Raw genomic sequence first — 25,964 nt, 5'->3', positions numbered from 1 at the left:
TCTATTTTGTTCTCGTACACACCTGACGTGCTGGATTTTTAGTGGATTTTTAAAATGAAAAGTATTTTATGAAATGGTCATATGGGACAATGGGGAGGAGGCAGGCACAGGGGAGGAACTACAAATGGGAAAACACTCATGATGTAAGCCCAAGTTTTAGGCCCCAAACTAAATAAGCATTTTAAGACGTTTCACAGGAAGAATGTGAAAGGAGAAGACATAGGAACATTTTTATTATATTCCCTGAAGGAACAAGCTTTCAAAGTGCAGCCTTCCAAACTTCTATTTCCCATTTAGAAAAACTACAGCAGTTTAGAAAATACAGTAATGTTACATTGTCTCTTCTTTCTTAAGGCCACTTTATGATTAATTTTTCCTTTTCTTGATTAAATCTAATAAGAATCATCGTATTAATGCACACAAATCTACAGGATCAAGAAGTTAACTGTAATTTCTCCATCTTACTTTTTATAAAGAAATTCCCCTGCGGCAACTGCTACTGGCCGATGAGCTGAATAAACCAGGTGGTAGACATTTTCACAGTCTTCTGCAGTCAGAACTTCTTCACTACTCCTAGGGGTAGGGATGGAAAGAAGGAAAGAAAGAAAGAAAGAAAAAACCAAAAAGGCCGAGTCAACAAAGTATGAACGCTAATGAGGGAGATGGAAATGAATGAGAACCTAAACCTTTTCCTTCAATTTATCGTCCTAAAACTCCAGTCTTAGTTCCAAAGTCTTCCTGAACAAAATACAGTGATGAAGTATGAGCTATTGCTAGAAGGTTATGCTCAAGACTTCAACTACTGTGTAATGTTCAATGTATTCCGTGTTCTTCATTTCAAACATTCCATGACAGTTTTTAACTACAAAGCTGAATTCAAAGTCCCAAGCCCTTACACCAATGAACTATGGGAGAAAAGTAGTGACACTGTTCTAGAGAGATTACTTTTGGAATTTCATTTTCTTTGAGTGTAAGATGCATAGACATTTCTGTAGCCTTCAGATTATCTGAAGTGTCATGCTACTGGCCTCACCCACAAGGTCAACACTTAAGTTTTGATTATTTGCCGTATGTCAAATAAGGAAATGTATATGTACTTACTGTAAAACAAGAGTGAGTAATTTTATTGCTTGGACTGCAACATCATATTCTTTGTCAAGAGTCATAGACACAATTCTATCCTAAGAACACAAAAGAAAATATTTTTGAAGAGGAAAGAAGTGTAATGCAACTTTTAAAAAAATCATATATACTTAAAGTAAGAAGTAACACTAACCTTGAACCGACTGGTGAAGAGTTCCAATTTGGAATTAAGCTCCTTATTATAGTAAAGCCCTTGCAAAGCAGTGAGGCATTTGAGTCTTACTTCTCCTTGCTAAAATAAAATTAAGAACTGAATTAAAAGTCAAGTATAGGATACTGATGTGATCTTCATGTCATACAGGACAAGTTTCTTTTACAGTCAGAATTAATTCAAAAACAAAGGTTAAATGCTGTCACAATACACTAGCAATGATTATGTTAATGACATAAGAACATAACCTTGTTTGTAACAAGGCAGTGAAGCAATAAAAACAAACAAAACCCCCCAAGGTCTTCCTGCAGTTACCATCTCCATAAATCAAAATACACTTGTTTCATTCTTTCTAAACAGTCAAGATATTTCTATCATTGATGACCATTCCTTGTTCAGTCAAAATTACTAAGCAGATACTGAGAGAAACATTTCTCTTGAAATACAAGATCTGCTTCACCAGGGAACATGTTCTAAGGTAAAGATGACCTCACGCCACTGCCAGAGGTTATTGGGTTTTTACACCAAGCCCGTGAACAGCACAGCAAGACCGAGCATCCCTCAGTTCCTTCACTTAAAATTCAACAGCTTGAAGTTTCCGATGCAAGAACCGAGGCAATGTGCTGACTCACTAATGAGTCAGGGAGTATTTGTAAACTATACTGACCGCTCCAAGCACAGAATAGTCTCTAGGTGGTAGTTGGTAAATAACAGCTTGAGGCACTAACCAGCACTAAAGGGGGTCTTTCCCACACCTTTTGCAGCTAGATGAGAATGCTAGAGATTTGTAACTTGGCAGCAATAAATAAATAGAAAAGACCATTTGCCTACAAATAACAGTTTCTTTAAAAAATCTGTATGTACTCTCCAAAAATATTCAAATATGGCTTCTATGCATTTTGAAATGCCAGTACTTCTGAGTGATAAGAAAAGCAGTGATCAATTCGAACAGGTAGGAGATCCAAACCTACTCTGGAAAGATCAATAACCAAAACCAAGGAGTTCTGCTTCTTGGTTCTCCTCCTTTTGCTCTGTGCAGTTTACCTTGTCATGCATAGTCCACCCCACATATTTTAAGTAGCTGTCATTGAGGAAGGCATCACTGTACATTTTCATCCATATTCCGATCTCCTCAATGCAGATGGCTCTTATTTCAGCAATTGCATCTCTGTGGAGAGAAGTGGGGCAGTAAGTTCAAAGAGATGAATAATTGGAAATAACCTGCCCCCAACTTCCAGAATAAATTAATGATTCTACACATTACTTAATGAGAGAAACTTACCTATATCTATGCACAAAAACACCTTTAAATATTGCATTCATCATGTTTTCTATTTCATCCTGATTTTCTTGAAGCTGAAAGAATGTAGAGAACACAAACAGTGAGCAGCACTTTTACAGTCAGATCAGATGGTGCTGATGCTAGACAAACTAAATTAGCATTTACAAGTGTGACCATTAAATCCTTTCACAGATTCAGAAATATTCACAGATCTGTTTCACAGTACAATATGCTATTATTTAAGAAGTTGTATCTACCACAGCATACAAATTTTAGTAATTCTGATAACTGGGAAACTGTTCTTCAAGTGTAACAAAGACATCTTGTGTTTCTGCAAGATCCTTCCTAATTAATTTGTGAGAAAACCTGATTTAATTTTCTACTAACATCATTGCTTTTTTACATATCTATGTATTACTCACACTAGGACAGGCCTGCACACACATCTAACAAAACTACATTGAATGGGTTGTTAAGAGATCAGTCTTGAACTGCAAGATCTTTAGGAGATGATCAGAAGGCAAACCTCTTAGTTTGTCTGAACTGTCAGGGAAAAAACCCTTAACAGGTAACAGGACAAATGCTGAAGAGCAAAGGTGAGATGTTTCCTTTCATCATGAAGAAGTTATTCCTAGCGTCTAAAAAACAAAAACCTAAAAGAAAACAAACATCACCACCACCTAAAAAAAGACCAAAAAACAAACAAAAACCAAACCACCAATTGCCCCAAAAGTAAAAACTGAAACCTGATTGCATTAGGGCTTTCAACAAGATAACACTGTCAGCAATGAATCAGCAAGTCTCTTTATACAAAAGAAAGAAAGCAGAAGTAGACTGCATTTTCAACTTTGATAGTTGCTTTCTGTACACGAAAAAAGCCTTATCTAAAGCCTTTAAATACATTTTCTGCTGAGATCATTACTGACATTATAAAAGCAGTATTTTACTCCAAGATCACAGAGATCTTCTCTGGAAGCCAAAACCTGTCAATGTGAGGTCATCTTTGTTACATATTTGAGCTCAATGTAGGAAACTCCTCAAGAAACACAAAAAAAACTTATCTATTACTGATTGCAGTCTCTCTCACTAACTTCACTGTGACACTACTATTTTTAAGATTCTACCTTTACTTCTTTTAACAGGAAACCAGACAGTAAGAAGCACCTTGCAAAGTTTTTTAGCATTAAAGATGAGAAACCTGAAGAGTTAGAGATGGATAACTACCAAAACCAATTACAGAATAAGATTAATTACTGGTGGCCATTTATGAACATTAATATTTATGAACACTTAGTTGCACTAACCTCCTTTCTCTTCTGCAGTAAGAGTTCCAGCCGATCATTAGCTCGTTTCCCAATTATTTTATTTCGTTCTGCTTCATACTGCCGCTGAGTGTTGTCCATGTTAATACTTAGATTTAATGCCACATTCACTAAAGCAGTCATCAGTTTCATGGCTACAAAAAGCAGTGAAAAGAATAAGGATTATTGAAAAGGTTTCATGATCTAAGAAAACTTAGAAAAATCTTGACACCTCTTCTGGTCAACCCTTTCTGTATCTATGAAAATATATTTACTGTGATTTTTTGACACACAAACTTATGCAATGTTTTACCAAGCGCTGCATCATTATTTATCAAGACAATAGATGCAATATTGCTATTCTGTTCTTTTTTGCCACTTCTTTAATGCTATGAGCATTATTTTTATTATATGTACATTATTATTATTGTTGAATTGAGAGATATAGGATCTGTTTCCTCCCCAAAATGAAGGCAGAATGTAAGATTACCAAAGTTAGCCCAAGAAATACAAGAAGAACTGTTACCAGAATCAGTTCGACTGATACCATTCAGTCTTAAATATACAAGAAGTTTCTTTCTTTAAAAGGAAATGTCTTAGACAACCAACACCACCATATCACACCAGTCTTCTTCCCCCAATTTAACTTTAAAAAGGTGCAGGTTTTTCAAAGATTCATTTATTAACAGAAGCAGAGAAAGCGCATTAGCCAACTACAAGCCAGAAAACAGAAAACCAAAACATAAAACACATTTGCGTGGGATTTTTGTGCCCTTTTATTTTTAGATCAATCCTTTTTAAAAGAGTGCTGACAAATATCCCTTTTTTCAGAAACTAAAAGGTGATCAACTGTGTACTTGCTTGCCTTGTCAGCTTCTGTAATAAGGCATAAAAGGGCTTGCCCTGGCAGAGTACACACAGAAAATTCTTGTGCATGTATCACCAGCATAAAGCTAATGAGCAAGGCTTAAAGACATGCAGTTACATTGAAATATCATCTCACACTGTGATCTCCAAGATTAAAGAGCAAGTCTGATTTAATCACAGAAGCTGAAATTACCAGAAGTACCAGTAAATATGGATACAAGGATTTTGCTGGCACTCTTTTCCATATAAAATACAATCTTCAACAATGCAAACAGTAAAATTCAGACGAACACACAAAACCAACAGAATTGACTGCTGATGTGAACAAATGAAAACACAAGGCTTGTAAAAAAATATTTTGTTTGACAGAAACAAACACCAACAGGGCAATTTCTGCAACTTTTATTCAGGCATAACTCCAATTTAAAAAAAAAACCCCGAAGGTAACAACTTGCTTTTTAAGACCTAGAATTTGTATTAAGTCATATGGTACGACAGCCAAAACTGATGATACAGCAGAATCTCTAAATTCTCCTGAAATAAAGTTTTGTTCCTCTCTCCATAAGAAATGCTCTGGCTGGTACAAGTCACACAGCAGCAGCCCCATGTGCAGTGTGCTAATGTAAATTCAAGAAGGCTATCAGGGATACAGAAGGACTGACATGACAGTTAGGACTGAAGCCAGCTGTATTTCAGCCAGGTCAAGGGAAGCTAACAATAATTACTTCCAGTGTGGCAAAACCTCAGTTTCACACTCAGCCTAATTTTACCTCATTCAAAGTAAAATTTTTACCATAGCCTCACATAAGCTGACAGCCACACAATGCCATTCACAATCCTTCCTCAGTAATCAGTGCAAGTTTAGGACTCCCTTATCCAAGAAGCTCATCCTTTGTCCACACAAATACGTTTCTTTGAAACACTCTATACTTAACTCATAAAGGATTTCTTCACAATTTAACGTACTGGGAAAAAATGATGTGAAAAGGTCAATTACATAAAACATAGAGAAATTTAGAGAATGTATTACTGATGAAAATATTATTTTAATTATTTCTAATGCAAAGACTGGAAATGTTACTTTACATAGTGCCATGGCCTCAATATGTAGCACAATTTAAGTTTGCAGTAAAAACTGCATCCAACATAAACTACAACTTCTGTCTGACTTAATGCAGAGCATGAACAGGTTCAACTGCATTTGAAATTAAAAGACACCTACACCCTTATTTATGACCAAAGACAATCTAGTAGAATCAACTGAAAAGTTTCCTTCTATTTACTTTTCTACTAAGGGTAACAAAAATTAAATACCAGAGAGCTAAAATGCTTTAAAATAGTGCTGTGTTTTTCAGTAACAAAAATCCAAGATAAAAAGCTGTCCCATAGCAAGTTGCATAAGATGAAAGCTGTATCACAAAATAAAACACAAGCTGAATGTTGAACATCAAGAAGTTCAAGCAGAGTAATTCTGTCCTGTGCAACACAAAACATTAAATGCAAGCAGTACCCAAATAAATATAATTCACTGACCTGCCAGTGTGCTAGTGTGCCGAAACGCTCTGACTTGTGAGTCTGACAGCCCCGTGAGCAGGGAAATGACAGTATCCATCATATATTCATCATATATGATGCTATACTGACATTGTCGGACAAGTACTCCAATGAACTCACAAAAACTGGATTTGAACTTTTTCCACTGGGGGCCAGCCATAGTTAGTGGATAATCTCCACTATCCTATTAAAACACAGAAAGGGAAACAGGAAACTCTTTCAAACACTTTAAAAGTTATTTCATTAAATAAAGATTAAGAAGAGATACGTGCAACTTTAAAGCCAAAATCTCAGAGGCCTTAAAAATGATACATCAGAAGAATATGATTCCATAAACATGAATATACTTTGCAGCTGAGGCTTGTTATAACATGAAGACAATGCTCTAACTGCTAGTTCCTCTTTTCTGTTTGACACAAAATAAAAGGAAAGAAATTATTTGCCTTACAAATTCATTACACTAGAATCATCACATGAACAGTTAGGTGACAAGTTTAGGAACAGGTCAGAATCAAAAGGAAGTTTACAGGGAAATGCTTACATATCAGACTGAAACTTCCTGAAGTCATAAAATTATCTACTACAACACCTCAAATATAACAAATGTGTGTCCTTGTGATATGGGAGCCTTTACAAATAAAGGTAAAATGACAGGGAGAAATAAAGAATCATTTTTGTCAGTGCCACTGTGAACAGCTTCTTTAAGAGGCCGAGCAACAAAATAGGTTGAGAAATAAAGAAAGTATCCATGAAAAGGGATTAGAAATCTGAGAGCTGCTCATTAGAATTCTATTACAATAAAGAGTCAGCATGACATAGTGATTAAAAAACCCATGCACCAACAGTCCCAGGTGTGGCTTTAAAAATTTCACACAATATTGCCTTAGAGTGATCAAATCTATTTATGCATTGAGGTGGTTTTAAGGGACACTAAAATTCCTTTAAAGAAAAGGATATTACATTTTCCCCTCAATTAAAGTTATGGATTTTTTTAATTATTGGAGGGGTGGCAGTGGAGAGAACTGTGTCTGTACTAGACAAATTTGGGGAGGAGGTTTTAAATCTACATTTACATTCTCTGAACACAGGATGAAAGGAACACCACTCAAACCCAGGAAAATCAAAACCAAATGAAAGCCAAAATAAAAACTACAAAAAACAAACAAAATAAAAAGAACCCCATCATCCACCAAAAACAAAAACCCCAATACATCTAATTTACCCCAACACCCTGTGGAACAGAAAGTGACAATTTAAAGCGAAAAAAACTATAATCCCCATGAAAGAAAAACCATTAGTCTTCAACTGGAAAGTAATAAAATTTAAATCCCCACTATTTGTAGATTAATGAATGCACAGAAATAAATTTAGTGACAATTTTAAGAGACAATATAAGGCCTATATAAACAGTAAGATAGGGAGGCATCCCCCACAGTGCCACCAAAGTAGGAGTTTCCACTACTTAAAAACAGAAAGGCAATACTGATTTCTTAAACCATTAATAAAATAAGTTGCATACATGCAGAGCTTTACTTCCTAGTCTTTTAAGTTCAGTGAAATAAGAGTTTAATATTTTCATTCATGAAAGTCCTGTAATTTTTGTAACTCTAAATTCTTGAAATAAACGTGATCCAGCAAGAATAGGACAGGCAAAAAGAAAATAAAAATGAATACAGAACCAGCACTTCATTAAATTACCTCATCAAACTCTTCAGTCATTTTTCGGATTATTTCAGAATTCTGCATATGTCGGAACATCTCTGCTGTAACAACTCCTACAATTTAGAAATTAAGCCATTAGTGCTGTTAATATGAAAGCTGTAGATGGCAGATGACATGCCTCCCGCTACAATGTCAAAATAACCCATTTTCACCTGATTACATATGTATATTTTTAATAAATTTCACTTTTTTTCTTCTAGCATTCATGTACAACAAATACTTAACACCATTTATTTATGTGGGGTTTAGTCTTATTCTTCTTAAGAAGCATGCTCGTGTGCATGTACACACACACACCTAGAATTTACTCATTCACTCAATCAAAAGTCAAAGATACTTGTGCCAGGCCTCTGTACCAGTGAGCATTACACCATCTGAAGTAACCTTTTGGGACTCAAGATTCTAAATAGTGCAAGACAATTTTCAACAGCTGCATTGCTACTTATTATCTTCTCCACTATAATAAACAGAGCGCTTTCATGAAATTTCTATTTGCCTTGGCCTCAAATTGTTTGACCTCCTGAAGTTTATTGCAAAATTCATGACAAGGATCATCACAGAAAGTATTAAAAGATTCTGCAGCTTTATCTTGTAACAAAAATCAAAAGGTGACTACTCTTGAAAGAGCAGATAACCTCTGAGGAACACTGTTAGCTTTCTGGAGATTTACGCATGTTAAAGTTTATCAGGACAGAGAAACACTTGAGCAGAACAAATTACATCCAGTCCTCCTCTATCAAGCACAGTGACACTGCAAGGCAAGTTACTGTCTCTTCAAGAGGAGGTGAGAGGCAAAAGAATGGAGGATGCGGAAAATGAGGAAATAAAAATCAGGAAATAAAGAAAAAAATATGGAAACACAATCTTACTGTAGACAGGCTAACATAAAGTTGTCCATAATATCTTTTGAAACAAGCATGTCTACAAAAGCTATGAAGCAATCCTAATCAATGATAAAACATAGGTACATCCAAATTAGAATTCCAAGACTGAATAAGCTGAACTATCAGTGATAGGAGAGACGATTTTCTGAAATAATAGCAGGAACAAAGGAAGAGGAAGTACATGTTAAGTATCAGTACTGACTTCTATCTGCTGTAAATACAAAGGGCTTAATAAACACTTTAAACTACAGCATAAGATTTCTAAACCTCCTGCTCCCACCTTCAGAAATACTTGTTCAACTCCAAGAACCTAAGAATACAAACTAGCTCTGGGGATGAAGCAGTCTTACAGCCTCAGTAGTATGAAAGCAAAGACTGAGAATCATGCTGCAATATTACTTAAATGGATGAGTAACCAATTCAGTATCTTACCTTTGCAGCCTGAACACTGAATAAAGAAGTTAATGAGATCAAGAAGTGCTATATCTCGGTCATGTTTGTATGACTCTATCCAGTCATCCACTACAGACTGAAAGAAAACAAATAAAAAAGGCACTGCTCAGTTTTCATAAATTGAAGACATTGTTACTTAACTGCTTTCAAGTAAGTGATTCTTTTTCATCCCTTTAAGTAACTTGAACTCTCTTTTTTGATTACTACAGAACTAAATGTTTAAATGTTCTTTTACTGCTGTATGTTCTCAAGAACTCATTTTATTCTATAAACATATACCAGTACAAAACCAACACCTGAACATAAAGCACAGTAATACCATATCCTTCTACAGTAACATTTTTGGAGGAAGAATGCAAAAAATAATTGGGGTATTTTACAGAATCAGGTTTTTTATTTACACCCTCCCCCTGCTCTGCCAAGCCATTGATATTTCTCCGAAGATATTATCTGTGCATTCAATTCCAACAGCTACAACTCCCTATATTCTTCAAAAATGTGCCCCTTGGATGACTTTGCTTCATCCACATTTGTCATAACAGGATGAACAGCACTGCCCTACACTCCATGGATATTAATTACTCTGTAGTCTCTAAGCCAAAGAGGAACAAGCACGTTTTATTAAAAGCCTTTAATGTGAAGCAATTAAACCTGCGATAATCATTCTGAGAAAACAGAATTTACATGCAATTATGTTTTAACCATCCATTTGTAGAGTACAAACCATCTACTGCCAAGGTCATAAAACACAGACACACAATTTTATTAACACAGGTACAATAGTAGTATCAAGGTTTCATGTTTGACTTTTTTTGATATGTTAGTACCCTTTCCTAAATGACAGAATAATTAAGAATTTCAAAAGACAGCTGGACTATGCACCATCTCCAAGGCTTGCTGTCTGGACTCTCAGTGCTTACTCTCAAAGCCAATATTGCTGTGAGGACAAATAAAACATATTGCCATCGAGAAAAACTTCTGAACAGAGATACAGCTAAATCCCTCTTCTCCGAATCTCAGATTGTTTATAGTGTGATGCACAACTGTTGCCAGCACAACAAAAACAATGAAAAACTCAAAGTGAAACTGTCATGGTCTTTCCAGTAGGAAAAGAACCTATGAACTGGACCTGAGTGGACTGACTTGAAGGGAAGAGTGAAATATGGAGAAAACAAATTTGGCTTCTAAAGAAGGTCACCATGCAAGAACTGAAGAATGATAGGAATGGAACAAATATTTCCATTAAGCAGCCTTGTTTTCAGAATCTCTCAACTTAAAGAAGCACCAGAAAAAGAGTTGTTTCTTGAAACATTTTGTCTCTGTGAATGAACCAGCTCTTTTTGGCAGGAAACAGACACTGATTCACAGGATCGCAGAATGGATTAGGTTGGAAAAGACCTCTCAGGTCATCAAGTCCAACCTATGACTTAACACCACCTTGTCAACTAATTCAGAAGGTATAGAATAGAATTTAAAACAAAATAGTTGACTTAAAATTATTACTAAAATTTTCCCAGATAAGCAAACACTGAGGGCCATGGAAAAAACTTTATACTCTGACTGCTGATATGGACTTTAGTTTAAAAATAACTTGAGAATTTTTTTCTTCCTAGTTTTAAAAAATTGACAAAGATTCAGGTATCAATTTCCCAATTCAACAAAGTAATCAGACTCAGCAAAGGCCCATTTTGCCCTTGGAAAGCAAAATATTTTGACTGTATATCTTTTTAAACAGTTAAAAATTCATGAAGATACAATTACTGATTACTGGCTGAACAAGTTGCACACAAAGCAACAGTTAGTGAAGTATTGTTTTTCCATCTGCTTTGAAATAGAACAAAACAAATGATGGGAGAATCAGAATTTCCTCTGTCCAAATACATCCAAGTAATTTGTTCTTGTTTCCAGCTGTAATGCAAGAGCCTGTAAACCTTGAGAGGACTGCACAGCAACCCAGCTTCCTGCATGTGTATTACAGGAGCTGCAAACTCTAGATTTCCAGTCCTAAAGATAGTCTTTCTTCCACACTGCCAGGAGTCACATGAGTGAGTCAGCAGCAAAGCTTCATGGCTGACAGGCTTACATTTATTACACTTTAACCCTATCTTGACTAGGAGATTCAAAGACAAGGAAACACTTCAGTGACCTATCTGAATTTTTTAAAAAAAACAGTGCTGTATTTCTGAACAGTCTGACTTCCATCCTGTTAGTAAATGCAGGAGGGAGGAGTACCTAATGTAGATACCTGAAGGGGTTAAATCTACCCTAAGTCGACTTGGCCAGAGTATACTGCTACACTGTAATTGGCTGGAATTTGGGTCAGGAAATTTAAAGAGGAGCCTGTGAGTTTTAGCTAGTGATTTTACTTTGGATGAGAGAAAAGAAGCAACTATTTATTTTCAGCTAATCTAAGCTCCAGATGCATGTAAAAACTACAGATTCTTTTTAAGTTCTATGACAACAATAACTCTAAACCACATTTGTATTTAGTTACCACCACAAAAGAAGGACCTTAAAGTCATGCAATCTAAAATAATCTATCTTCATTCAGGATACTAAAAACTCATTTTAAATTGTAGTATGAATTTATTCATTTCATATGTGATTATTCATAACATTTAGAAATGAAAAATCAACTCATTCAAATTCAAACATCAACAAAGCAAAACCACTTTATTTTGATTCTTATATATAAGTAAAAACAGCAAATTGAAGAAAAAAATTACTTTAGACTTCATTTGATTAAATTGCATGTAGAAGAAAATATAGTTATATTTAAATTGTATCTACATCCAAGTCGTAGAGCTATCCCAGCTCTTACCTGCATAGCACTCTTGCCCATTTTAACTACTTCAAAGAGCATCATGTTTTCCACACCATTCTGTTGGTGATGTCCATTCATCCGATTCGGACCACCGGGTTTCCCTCCTCCGTTTCCACTTTTTCCTTTCTCTGCTGGTCCTTTTTTTCCTTTTTTACAGGTCTGCAATCACACACAGAAGAGGTTTTATTTAATTATCATGAAGTATTAAAAAAAAGAAATCACTGTCCATATCATGACAATATAGGCAATGCCTTTGATTTTCAGCAACCATATTTTTTAAATGTCAGTGTATCTGTGTGTCTCTCTGTGTGTATGAATATGTACATATAAAATAAAAATGCAAAAGTAGAGAACAGCTGATCCTGAGTGATACAAAGACCAGCAAGGACTCTACAGGTTCCTCCTTCCCTCATTTAAAATCTTTAAGCAACTAAATATGTGATTAGTGAGAGTGTGTAACACAGATATTTCTCATGTTTAAATTGTAAAACAGATTACACATATTTCCTTTTAACAGCTAAGGCAATTTCCTTAACGTATCACAAAGTCTCCTCTGCAACTCATTAACCTTTTATTTTTCCATGTGAATATACATTGGCAAGTGGGGGGTGAGGAAGAGCAGACAGGTGTGTTTGTATTTGATTTCTCAAATCGAGTGTGACTTACAGAAAGAATAAAGAACATGAAGTACAAATTACATGACAGTTGTACAAAATCCATCACCACCTCTCCACAACCAGGTGCTCTGCACTGGTACAGGCTCATGGGGTGTCCAGTGAGGGTCACAGCCCAGGCCAGCACACAGCAGGGAAGGAGCCACATGTGGTGACTAAGAAGCCTGTGAAAAGCACATGGGGACGACAACTGTCCCAGGAAGGGAAGAAGGGCTGGGAACTGGGTTTAGACCTCCCACTCCACTATTGTAACCTCCTGTCTGCAACCTGTTAAAAAAATTCTTAACTGAATTACTGTTGTGTTCACTTTTCAAACTAAAAAACACAGAATACGTGATGAATTTAAGTATTGGATGGAAAATATGCCAAGAGACTGATCAAATCAAAGCTTATCCTTTCCTCCCCTGCCTCCCTTATGCCTTCAGAGCACTAAGAAAATATCACAGGAACAGTCAAGATGAAGCATTTCCATGCAAATACAAATATGAACTCTCTTCACAGAACACTTGCATTTTCAGAAAACATTCCTTCTTGCTCATTCAACTTCAAGAAAGTGCTAAACTCTTCAATTCATAACAGTAGACATGTTTCAGTATCCCTAAAGAGTGAACATACTTTGCCTTTGCCTTGTTTTTGGTTTTTTCCTTCAATATCCTCAAAGTCTGTATCAGAAGAGAAGTGTGTTTCAGACTCCCTGCAAGGATAAAAAGACAAACCATTCACACATTTCATCAGAAACATTCTTAAATATACTATACAAAATCACAGTATGTTCTCAGTCCAGCAAGTCAACACCAAAAGGGATGAACTGGATTCTTTTGGTCTGCTTAAAATAGTAATTTTACTTCTCTATCAAAAAGTGTAATCTGTACCCAATTCTAAATCTTGGAAACTCAAATGTCAGTTTCCTAGAAATTGTGGGAAGACAAAAGGCTTAGTAAAATTATGTCAAAAACACTAAGGAACTGATGCCTGAGGGAGGCCATTAATTTGGCTTTGACTAAAGCATTTGGAATTACATATTTTAAATATTAAGTGACTCACCCCAGTTAAGGGCAAATATTTCAACTGCTTGATTTAAAATCAGATTTTTAAAAACATTTTTTGAACTTATTTAAGTTACTGCTGATTAATACTCAATAAAAAAAAATTTAAATGCTTTTACCAACATCTCAATAGAAAATAAAAATAGAACACCATCCTTCATTATGTTTCCTTGTTTCCAAGAGAAAGTAAACTGTAACACAAAAAGGCACAATACATTTACAAACGGAACAACAAATTTTTAAAACACTTACTGAAGGAGAGTAAAATCAGTTGGTATTTCTGGAGCTGCTATCATTTCTTTATCATCTTCTGGAGCACCACTGTATTAGAAAGATATTCAAAAAGCAGTCTGAAGTGCAAGCTTACTTTTCTTTCTTCCCTTGTAGCAGACAACTTCTAGAATGAAATAAATCAAAAAATACAGTGAAAATTATTCCACATATGGAAGGATAAAGAGTTGGAAACACAGAAAATGTAGATCACACCATCCTCTGTTTCCAACCAAGCCTTTCCCTGTTTTAAAGATTTTGAGTCCTCTCATGATCCTACTACAAAGTGACTCCACAAATGGTAAAAGCATTGCAATAAAATAATAATACAGAAATACTGTAAAAAAACCAACCAAACAAAATGTAACAAAAAACCCAAAAAAACCCGCCAAAACCCAAAAACAAAACCACACCAAAAAACCAAAAACTAAAACCCCAAAAACAAAACAAAAAAAAAAAAAATAAACCAAACAAAAACAAAACCCAAAAAGAAACCCCCACATTTTCTGATTAGGATGAGCAAACTGGAATGGTTTCATTAACACCTCTAAGTAGCAGAGCCCAGAACTGACCATACTAGGGTAATTCTAGTTCTAGTTGACCAAACCAAAACCAGACTTGATGTTGAACTTGAAGCCCAATATGTGTATACTTCAGGATATTACATATAGCAACTTTGCATCTCTAACTTGTCAACTTCCATGTAATTTTCCATAAACATAATCTCTTACAACAAGTTCTTAAAACCAGCTGCTTCACAACTCCATGTCTTCCAGAGCTGATAAACCAGACTTACAACAGGTTTAACATTTGAAGCATTTGACAAGACTCTTAGGAGTATAAAGGAAGATAATACAATACATGCAGTATGAAGGAAAACATTGGAAACACAATTGTTTTAGTAAGAAAATGAAAGATTTTGAAATACTTGTTTTAAACTTCATTATAATACTGTTCACTATAATAAATTTAGGTTTTTCTCTTATTTTTCCTGTTATCAATGGGGGGAAAAAATCTCTCTGGATACTTCAAAAGCAAGTTTTAGCCATCCACTAGGTTTTCTATGTCATTTGACTCCCCAGGTTAACTTTTACACAGTGAAATTAAGAAAGTATGATGTTCAGGTATTTTAAAGACAGAATACCAAGGAGAAAAACCTTCAGAGTCAGTCTGCTAACTCTACAGCTTTCTGGAGTGATTAGGTATTTGAGGGAAAGATTTAATTTTGGCATGCTAAGCACATGGTGCTCAAAGTCTGGTAGCTCTGCTCCAGAGACTGCATTTCAACTGAGCGTGTGGCAGAGAGGCCGGGCAGGTTTTCTCCTGCAAGTGCTTATTCCGAATGCTAGGGGCCACTGTAGCTTCCAGATTCAGAGAGATGAGAGAAACCACAAACTCTGAACTTATTAATTTCTCTTTCTTCACTTTTCACATAATAACATTAAAGTAGAGAACCACAGTGGAAATAAGCAGTGGCAAAGGCAAGGAGGTTCAAGATGATCAATCTCAAGACAGTCTGCAACTACAAAAGCATGTTCCATCCAAAACATAGCAGAAGACAAAAAGCTTCAAGAAAAGCCATGCTGCAGAATGGCAGCACCCTCTGCCACTGCATTCTTCCCTTCTCTAAAGGCACCACATGGGCACATGACCAATGCACTCCACACTCTCTGCAGCAACCCCTGCCCAGCCACTTGCCATTGCAGGCTCTACCAATTCAGTATCACGCAACTAAAGTCCCTGCTAAAATGGGCAAAATACAACTCGAGTATTTTTCCCCAAGATTCTCAAGTTAAACTGGTTCAATAGCAGATATCCAGAGTCAAGGCACAGGAAACACAAGACTGCATAGCCACCAGCAGGGGAGGGAAGGGTAAAAGTCCCTTCTTTGGTGGCAAGGTGCTATTATATCATCCAGGCCATCTGTGAAATGCCATGCTCAGAAGCTAACATATCGAAAAGCTTTACACTTTGGAATTGTTTCATGTACTTTGTATCCATTCATCTCTTAATATTTACTTTTATTCCAATCAGCAACTCAAACTTGGAAAAAAGTTTGAGTTGCTTTAAAAAACTTTAATGACTTGATCATCAGGCTGGCACCTGCTCAACTGTACAGGGAGGGGGGAACAGAAAAAAGAAAAATGAAGAAGAAAGATAAACATCTACACAAGTTCTTTTTGAGGCATGCTTATGATTCAGTCCCAGTGCAAAGCAGAGATGCAAACTTCAAAAACCACACTGCCCAGTTTCAAGTTCAACCCGTCTATCAATGTGCTGGTATTTGATTCTTTCTAGTTTACATTTTTCAATGTTAAGAGGCAAGACATCTACCAAAGTGGCAATCTGGATCCTTACAAGCAAACTGGCTCTTTATACGAAACCCAAACATACCATCCTATAAAATTTTGCAAAAATCTCAATAAATTCTTATAGTCACAGAAATTAAAGAAAAAACCACCAAACTATGAAAAAAATGGGCAAATTATTAGAGTACTTGTTCTCTACATCAAACAAGCCAAAAAAATCAGTAACAAAAGCTGTCTGCCATTTACATCAACTTGAACTTCTTGTCAGAACGGTTCATCCTAGTACAGACCACAAAACACAAGAGAAAACGTAGCATTTGTCAGAATCACCTCCTAGAACAGAACAGACATATCAAGTTCTTGCCCGATGCTGAAGCATTAACTATTGAGATTCGTATTTTTTGTTTTTCTTGAAAGCAGAACCAACTTAGCCCTCATGAGTGCAACTATATACTGGTATTCTGGAAAACAGAAGCTAGAGATGAACACCTGGCAACGGTGTACAAAGAAAGAGTGTAACAGATCTCAGGCGTCAAGCTTAAGTTCCAGCAATGACAAAAAAACCTCTTGCATTTGTCCTACTAGTGAATAATCTTACAAGATTTGCACGCATCCAGAATTAAAGCCTTCTGATGCTCAGCCAGCAGGGTCAACCCAGTCCAGTAAGCCCTCTCTGGCAGTGGCCAAGAGAAGCTGCCCAAGGAAGAACACTCTTTTCTTTATAGCAAAGTTTCCCTGAATGCTTTCTTGGCATCCAGAAATAATCTATGGATTTTGCTGGCCAGAGAGGTTGTCCCTATACTTCACAACATCTTATTTTTTCCATTAGTATTTCCAAATAGTTTTTGAACTCAATACTCAACAGAGGATCTTCCATCCAAGAACTCCCACAGCCAAATTCCATATTACAAAAAGGCATATTCTTCACCTTGAATTTATTACTTTCCAACTTTATGTCACGTTCTCTTGTTCTGGTATGGCAGAAAAGTGACACTGGTCATTCCCCAAGATCCTTCATCTCATTAAACACCTGGAAATTCAAGACCACTGGCAGCCATGTCTTCTTCATGCCCACACTGGATGACTCATCCAAAGCACGTGGTTCAGGAAGTCAATAAGGAAGGATGCTTATATGAATGATTTTCCTACCAAAACTTTTTAAATACATCAAGTTCATATATCACAGTGAAATCTGAAAAGAAAGAAGTGAAATTCTTGCAGATGTCATTCCAAACAGTGCAAGTCTACATTACCTATTAAATGAGTTCTAATAAATAAATTGTTTTAAGAACTCTAGGAAGTTAACTCTAAACTAAACTGTATCATAAAAATGAGCTCCTGAGTTTCTTTTTTGGCATGTTCACAGAATTGCCACGTTAATTTTCCAAAGCGGGTACTGAAATCTCTCAAGCCTGTGAAAACTTTAAAAGGCATTCAACTTTGTGAAATCATAATTAAATTATTAACTATAAAAAGAAAATGTATCCTGCTGAAGGATCACAAGGTGGAGCTCTAGCCTAAAGCTAACTGAAGAAACTCCAAAAGACAGGTCATCCAGAGGTTGACCTAGTTATTTCTCTGCAGTAAACTTTATAACAGATTGCTAAAATTGCAATAATATTGTAGCACATTTCCTTTAGATTTGTATTTAGATTGTTATGACACCAGAGGACTTCTTCATCTTTTTGAAATAAAAGCACATACATGTTTGATTCCAATGACTCTTACAGAGACAAAAATGCATACAGCTACTGTAGTATGACTAGTCTCAGTATTTGGCTTTCAAAACAAGCAGAGGAATTTCAAAAAGCATTATAAGAGCAGAAATAATGTATCCCTTTATTGTACCTTGCTATTTAAAACTTTGCTAACAAAACATTACTGAACTAAAAACCTATTGGAACAACAGGAGCAGTCCAGGAACAGTAATTGTACATAATGCTTCCAACTATAAATGTAGGAAGAGTTCCTACTTAAAAGAATTTCACTGCTAAAAGCAAGAGGCAAGCACGAAACACTATCAAGACTCCAAAAGCATATTCATTGAAAAACAGATTTAAACCTTAAAGGCTATTTATTCCTATTACATGAGTATTTAGGTATGGTTGTGATTAACTCAAATACACTGGTCAAACGTTGACTCTGCCAAAAGTAGACAGAATTCACCAGCACAACTCACACAATAACACATATGCTGTCATCAGCAGTTGCTGAGGGCTACCTGTCCTCCCACAATTCCTATCACATGCACAGATCTATTAATGCGATTCAGTGAGCAGTGTTTGCTCTAAGAATATCCCTATTTATACATGTATATACACACACACACACTATAAACAATCACAAAAACAGTCCCAAACGTTGTGTTTTGTACACTTGTGTAAATGCAGTAACTCCAGTGCTATTGATCAAGCTCACTGTGAGGTTTCAAGTATGTGGGTTTTGGCTGGGGAGTGCTCTCTACACAGGCTGTTTATTTTGGTTGCTGTTGGATGCTTGGCATCTATCACCTGGAAGTTTTATAATGCAAATGAGTAAGACAGTTATCATTTTGTGGGGAAGGCAAAGATGCAAAGTTTAAAAAATGGCTACACGGCCAGGACAAAGATTTGGGTAATGCAGAATAGGCTGTTGAGGGATGTATTGATTTTTCCCCTGTAATTCAATTAATCACCTGTAAAATCAAGGACCTCACTTAATTCAGAAAATTAGAACTTCTCAAACTACAATGCTGAAGAGTATGGCTGAAGTTCTGAATTATTTACCTATCCATGAATGAGAGATGCTGATGATTCAGGACCAATTATGCAGCAGCAACAGTTAAAATGCTAGTCAGATAAAATTTAAATAAAGGATCAGAAATACATCCAGTATTTACCCTCTAATATTTTAGAAGAGAAAGACAGTATCAACTACATTATATCCCTCCCCCCTTTTTCTGATAAACTAGAATGTGCCTAACCTTTTGTTTGATAAAAAGGGTTAGTTATTCATGGGGGGGGGGAAATCCAGACAAATCTGCTTCTTCATATTCCTTTTGCTTCTATTTATGTAAGTGGACTTGTAAGCAAGATTTTGAGCAAGTGCATGACATTCTCTACAGACCTCAAAGAGTGTGTTATTTCTACTAATAGTACACAACCTATTATTTCAGATGCCAACAAGCTTTGAAGCAATTCTGCAATTTGAGTAAAATACAGAAAACATACTTCAAGTGTAATTCTGTAATGTAACTGTACTTTAATATTAGTTATAACCATATCAGCAGTTTTGATCATATTAAGATAGTGCTATCAAGAGTAAACAAAAAAATAATGCAATTAATACCTTTATCTGTGTGGGTATTTCTGTGCTGTTTGCTTAACAAATGAGACTTGCAATTCCTTTACAAAAAGACCTGTACTGGAGACCATCAATCTACATTCTTCCTTGCTTACCAAGAGAGACATGGTCAACACACACAGCACCTGTCCACTGTGCCAAAGCCACTGAACAGTTAACATGCCAACAAAGAACCTAAATGACTGAATTCACACAGCTCTTATCTTTTCAGTCTCTTTCTTCACATTTTTTCCCTAAACTTCCAGCTATTTACACCCCTTCCACACCACCTGGGACCATACATCCCTCCATCTTTCAAAAAATTTTAAAAAGCCATGTTCTGATGATTGTTGATTTTATGCCATCACTACAATTTTTCCCCTGGCCTGCTCTTTATTAATTTTTTATAACATTTGCTCTTTAGTTCATACAACAAGTCTGCTGAAGAAGTGGGAAAGAGCTATCTCAGAACATGCTTTTCCAACACCGTGGGCTGTTACTGTAAGCAGTAGGTTTTCCTTTCCTATATCTAAACACACAGGAAAGTTTCTGCTCATTCTGGCACCCAGGCAAACCAGCAGCAAGCAAATTATAAAACCAAAACCATTTCCTTCGCCCATTATTAGCCCTCCATTGGATCAGCCAACTGAATCAACTCCCCCTGCAGCCACACAAGTCACTGGATGCAGCATGGGCAGCTGAACCTTCACAACAAAGCTACGAGGAGCTTTGCCAGGGTCAGAGCATCACCACCAATGGCAGAGCTCTGCTTGACACAGGACCTCATATACCAACATGGCAAACTGCAGGCCCTGCATGGTTCCTGCCGGGATTCCTACCCTTCTCTTGGGAGGAGCCACTGCCAAAAGCCTGCAGTTCTGTGGGGCTGGGCAGGCACCAAGACCCCAGTTGCTCACCAGCTCCCACTCACACGCCTGCCAAGAGAGGAGCAGTCCTGCAGACAAGCACCGTGCCTGGGACACACACAGCACCTGCGACAGCACCTTCTGTCTGAGTGCATCAGGCACCTGCCCAGCCTCAGCTGTCTCCTCAAAGCATTCTCCCTACTCCTTTTCCACATGCATTCTCTCCATCTTCATCATACAGCAGACAGCACACGTACCTACAGAACCATTCACCTCTCACCACCCCTCAGCCAGAAGCCAGCTGAGAGCATCTGAGGACCCCCAGAACCGGAGAGAGCCAGCCAGGAAACAGCCAAGAACATGGAAACACAGGCCCCCAAGGGTAATGCACACACTGGTCAACACAAAGCAAAATCTGTTTTCACAGTTCAATGCTATGAAAGCAAAATCTTAAACAGGCTTTATTGAGGGGGAAAAGGAAGAATGAAATAAAAAACAAATTTGAATGGCATAAGAAAGAAGTCAGGCTAAAACTCTCAAAAGTCAAAGTTGAGACTTTACCCCAACTTTAGAGACTTGAAAAGTGAATAATATACAAGGATCTTTGTACCACCCTAATAAGTCTGCCAATCTCAAATACACCACTAAATAATCCTCTTCTCATTGAAAGTACTTTTTGATTTTTGCTAGTTTTATTAAATATGTGGAACAACTACTACAGAAGGAAAAGAGCTTGCTACAGTGAGTGCTTCACAATCATAGGATTGGTCATTAAAGTACCATTAATAACATCCATATCTTTAATGAAGTTAAATGCTATTTTGAAACATAACTACACTGTTATTGCTTGAGTCCTATGAGGTTTTTATAGTGGCAACTAGTAATTCACAATGTCCAGTGAAATGTGGCTTTAAAACACTCAATACATGCATTACAATATATGAAAGATTATTGAACTGAACAGTAAATGCAACTACTATCCTCATTAAAGGGGAAAATACTTGTGTTACTCTCCAATGATCCTGCCCAACAATATTCCCAAGCTTTGTTAAAGCACACCTGAAATTCCCATATATCTTTTAAATGGTTTGGGTTTGGATGTCTTAAAAAACGCAAAGGTAAGATAACAAAAGTAGAAGTTACACCTCATTGTGTTTGTCACATCTTTCCTTGCCAAAGAAGAAATTGCTTCCAGATGTTGTAGTCTGACTGTGTGGAAAATTAGGCTCTTAGGAAGAATAAAAGCCAAGTCAGATAACAACCAAGACTTGAAAAAAATAAATAAATGGGGGAAAAAAGTGGGGGGAAAAGCCACATATGCCTACTTAAGTCAAAAAAGGAGTACTGGTTCATTTATGATACAAGGCAAGCACACCCTCCAGCTTCCTAAATGCCATAAATTTCCAAACTAAACTACAGAATAGAACAATATGCCTCTTCACATACTGATTTTTCAAAAATGTACTTTGCACATTCCCTCAAAATCTTTGCTCTTGTAAAAGCTAGGGATGAAGACATGCACAGTCCACAGCAAGCAAGTAAGCTGTTCCACAGCAAATCCTTCAGCAGAATTGGCATTGTTCAAATGTACAGCCAACAGCAAGGAATTACTTCAGTACACAGGGTGGAAGCAGGGTTCTCCAAACGACAAGGCATCCCCATCTAGCAAGTTCTGGTTTTTATTCTGCCACTGATCAGTGCGAGGCCTGCAAGTTGCCTCACTTAGTGGAGCACCCCTGCTTTCCCTCTTACCATATAGATTTGCCTCTTAAAGTCCAGGTCACTAGGGGTGTGCGCCCAAAACTTTGGGCATTTTTAAGAACAATTGTGCTTGATTACAAATTCTGGAGGAGGGACTATACAAGAGCACACACTGCAATAGCTTCAGCTGCTATTCTAAGATGCAGTCAGTATTAGATGGCTGAAATAAGGGAAAACCCTAAAAAATTAAACTACTTAAAAGTGGGAAGTTAAATCTCCAAAGCACATCTCCCAGTCAGCCTGTATCAGCCCAGGTCACAGCACACTTGGGACAGTCCTTTGCAGAGCCCCCTGTACTCCCCTGCATGTTGATCCCAAGCCTTCCAAGATCAGAAGGCAAAAAGAGACCAACTCTGCTCTACGTTTGGTCAGCTCAGATTCACCAGTTTATTAGCTGAAGCTTCACACCATTCAAAAATGTTTGAACTGGCTCCAGACAGTAACCAAAAGAAAGTAAATCCACCACAGAAATAAACTGAAAAGAATATAGACACAAGTCAAATGGTGTTAAGTCTTACCTGGACCTTTAATTTAAAAAAAAAAAAACAACAAAAAAAAATTTAAATGGTGGGGAGGATACTTGATTCACTACAATCCTGCTGTCTCCTGCCCAACCAGCCCAGCTTTTTTTTCTACCAAGTGTGGGCTACAGCAAGGCCATCACTTCCCAGGATTGCCCTGGGCCACCTGCAGGGCCATGGCTGCTCTGCACCCAGCGCTGCGCGCTCTCCCACCTGCCCCATCCAACACCACTGCACCCACAGTCTCACAGCAGCACTGGAAAACTAATTCAAAGGGCAGCTCCAAAGACTGCCATTACCTTGCCATCCATGCCCATCCTTCCCTGGCCCAAATGAAAATCTATGCCATCAAAAAGGAAAAGCAGTATTTAAGAAAAAAGAAAATAAATATTGTGCCACATCCAAACCAAGCAGTATGAAGCTAAAACCTAAGCCTTTCCTAAGTGGATTATGGTTCTTTCAACAATCAAACTAAATAATCATCCTTACATAATAAAATTCAAGCAAACCACACATGCATGCAAGAGTTGGCTTTACTTCTAAAATAGAAGAAATAAGGATAAAAACCTTGTTATCTTTCATTAAAAACTTGTCTCAGCAACTCTGCCAACCTCACAACATCTGTGCTCCATACATCCTCAGTCATAACTTAAACATTTTTAATACCCAACATTTTGTTCTTGTTCTCCCTCATAACATTTGGGCTAAAAGCCCAATTGGTTTGTGCAGAGATCTGCACTACTGAATACCAATTTTATACAAAACAGTAGTTGTGACATGCATGGCTTTCCCCCATACAATTTAGAGAATTGAATATATCCACAATGAAGAATCTTCATAACCCATTAATTAATTAATTACTGGACAAAAAATACATATTATCATCACTAAGTCCAAAACACGACTCTTCCTTTATTCATCCTAAAACAGAGTCCTCTTAAAATAATTTTGTGGGAGAGATGACTGGCACTGAAACCTCGTGTATGGAGACCTAGAGTTAGCTACTGACATTCACTGAACATCCAGAGGAAAGCAGCCTGGCCACTTGCATATGTCTTAAGAACATTGCAAAAATATCGGCATTATTTAAATCAATCAATTTTTTCAACTCTGTAATTGCTTACTTGTGGCAGGTAAAAAATTAAGCCAACTGAGAGTGCTCTAACAAACCATGCCTGTTTTATGAAAGCTAACAGGAAAAAGAGTATCAAACATGGGCTTTTTAGAGACCAATCTCATTTGACCAAGTAAGCTGGCAAATATTGAGCAAGTCTCGATGTGTGTAAAATATTCTGAGGAAAAGGGTAGTGAAATTTGTCCTTTTGAAGTTATCTTCCATAATAAGTGCCTCTATTACTGTGCAGAACTATCCTTTACACAAGAGCATCCATTCTACACAGACCTAAAATATACAAGTAGAGTTAGTTAAATCAAAGAAAATTAAACCTTTGGTTTCTTCATTTAATCTTAAAAGAAGAAAAAAATCCATAAAGCTGTACCCCCTACATGTTTGCTTTTGAGTAAATTCATCATGTAAATAAAGCTAGTAGCTCCCTCCTCTTTCAAAAGATAGTTATACCCTACAGCTAAATTCATATTATGTTGAAAATTCACTGATGACATTATGCAAGTACCACGACTTGTAGTAAATATTTTATTTGAGCCATGTTCAATACAATGGAAATATTAAAACTACAACTATCAGACTTACCAGCTCAGCAACACAGTAGAAGCTGTTGAGATAAGGTACTTACTTTCAGCCTTTTTCCTGTATTTTCTTTAACAAAAAAAAAAAAAGGAGCAGTAGTGCCAGATGTCTCTTAAACAAGCTACATGTGCTATGATTTCTCCCCCTTCCCCCACTCCAAGAGAAGCATTCTGTAGCAGGGTGTACCCTTATAGCACCGGTGAGCTGAATTCCCAACTGCCCCACGCTCTTGGAGGTGCCTGAAACCCGCAGCATTTTTCCAGCACCTGGAGGTACCAATCCCCTCACCCCCAGCACATGGAACAAGGCTCGCATGCTAAATATTGCTTTCTTTTTTCTTCCTTCCAGCTGAGACAGAAATGCCATCTTGGGCATAAGGAAAGAAATGCAGCGATTGTTTTTAGCCGATGTCACACACAAAAAGAACATCCTTTTTTAGCCATCATAGTTTATCAGCTCCTTCACCATAGGGCATACCAAAAACCATTTCTGCTTGCTAAAAGTTAGTTGGTAAGTATGTACAAAAGATAAAATAAGGTTAAAATGCAGCATTGACTGAATTTACATCAGCTACAGCTTAACTTGTACAGCAGTTTCATAATCATGATTTTGTGTGGCAGATTCAGACACGGTTACTGCTGACCAACCTCTCCTAGTACGCTTAACAGAATACTTTTGGGGAGGGGAGGAGCTTGCGGGGGAACTTTACTTGACTGATAATTACCATTCCACTGGAGAAGAAAAAAAAAACCAAAACCAAACAAAACCCCACCAACCCAAAAAACTAATGAAACCATTTCATATGCTCTGGCGTTCAGTCAGATCTATTAATGGCAACTCATCTGCAGTGACAATTAAAGCTAATATTCTGAACTTGCAAGCAGAGAAGACTGAAGAGCTGACAAATCCCATCCTGCTGACTTTCATGGCATGGGAGGTAACCTCTGACAGAAGAATGGAAAAGTCAACTGCAACAGAGAAAGTCAGCAGACGACAACTAACAAATCTATAGCTGTCCAACAACAGCATGGAAAGATACTTTATTCACAATAGTTTCTGCTTTTAATTTATTATTTGAACTGCGTCATCTTCATCTAGGTTTCTCTGTTTTGTACCAAATACCTGCCCCTCACCTCCCCACACTCAACTCAGAAACAGGTAACTCAGCAACTGAGAACACAACATACTGTTACATGTTGAGTTTTTCAATTCTCATTCTCTGACATTTCCCAGCAAATTAAAATTCCAACTATTTTGAACGGGTGGACAGAAGACAGATTGTTTAAAATAGGCAATACCTCTTGCAG

General features: G+C 37.0%; 1 protein-coding gene across 4 annotated transcripts in view; it reads right to left on the bottom strand.

Moving 5' to 3' along the window:
- Positions 1-25,964, bottom strand: part of STAG2 (stromal antigen 2) — a 74,049-nt gene that overhangs the window by 23,698 nt on the left and 24,387 nt on the right. For all 4 annotated transcript variants that reach the window (XM_038123062.1, XM_038123064.1, XM_038123063.1 and 1 more), the window contains exons 2-13: positions 14,154-14,298; positions 13,471-13,549; positions 12,179-12,340; positions 9,337-9,433; positions 7,997-8,073; positions 6,278-6,482; positions 3,881-4,032; positions 2,577-2,650; positions 2,339-2,462; positions 1,277-1,375; positions 1,102-1,181; positions 466-573 (exon numbers count right to left, since the gene is read on the bottom strand). In XM_038123062.1, coding sequence (XP_037978990.1) covers positions 466-573; positions 1,102-1,181; positions 1,277-1,375; positions 2,339-2,462; positions 2,577-2,650; positions 3,881-4,032; positions 6,278-6,482; positions 7,997-8,073; positions 9,337-9,433; positions 12,179-12,340; positions 13,471-13,549; positions 14,154-14,197 — 1,301 coding nt within the window. In that variant the 5' untranslated portion in view covers positions 14,198-14,298. The remainder of the gene's footprint in view (positions 1-465; positions 574-1,101; positions 1,182-1,276; positions 1,376-2,338; positions 2,463-2,576; positions 2,651-3,880; positions 4,033-6,277; positions 6,483-7,996; positions 8,074-9,336; positions 9,434-12,178; positions 12,341-13,470; positions 13,550-14,153; positions 14,299-25,964) is intronic.

This window comes from Motacilla alba, chromosome 4A, assembly GCF_015832195.1.
Source record: "Motacilla alba alba isolate MOTALB_02 chromosome 4A, Motacilla_alba_V1.0_pri, whole genome shotgun sequence".
Classification (NCBI taxonomy): Eukaryota; Metazoa; Chordata; class Aves; order Passeriformes; family Motacillidae; genus Motacilla; species Motacilla alba.
The sequence above is the reverse complement of the archived record's forward strand: the minus strand, read 5'-3'. Positions and strand labels throughout refer to the sequence as shown.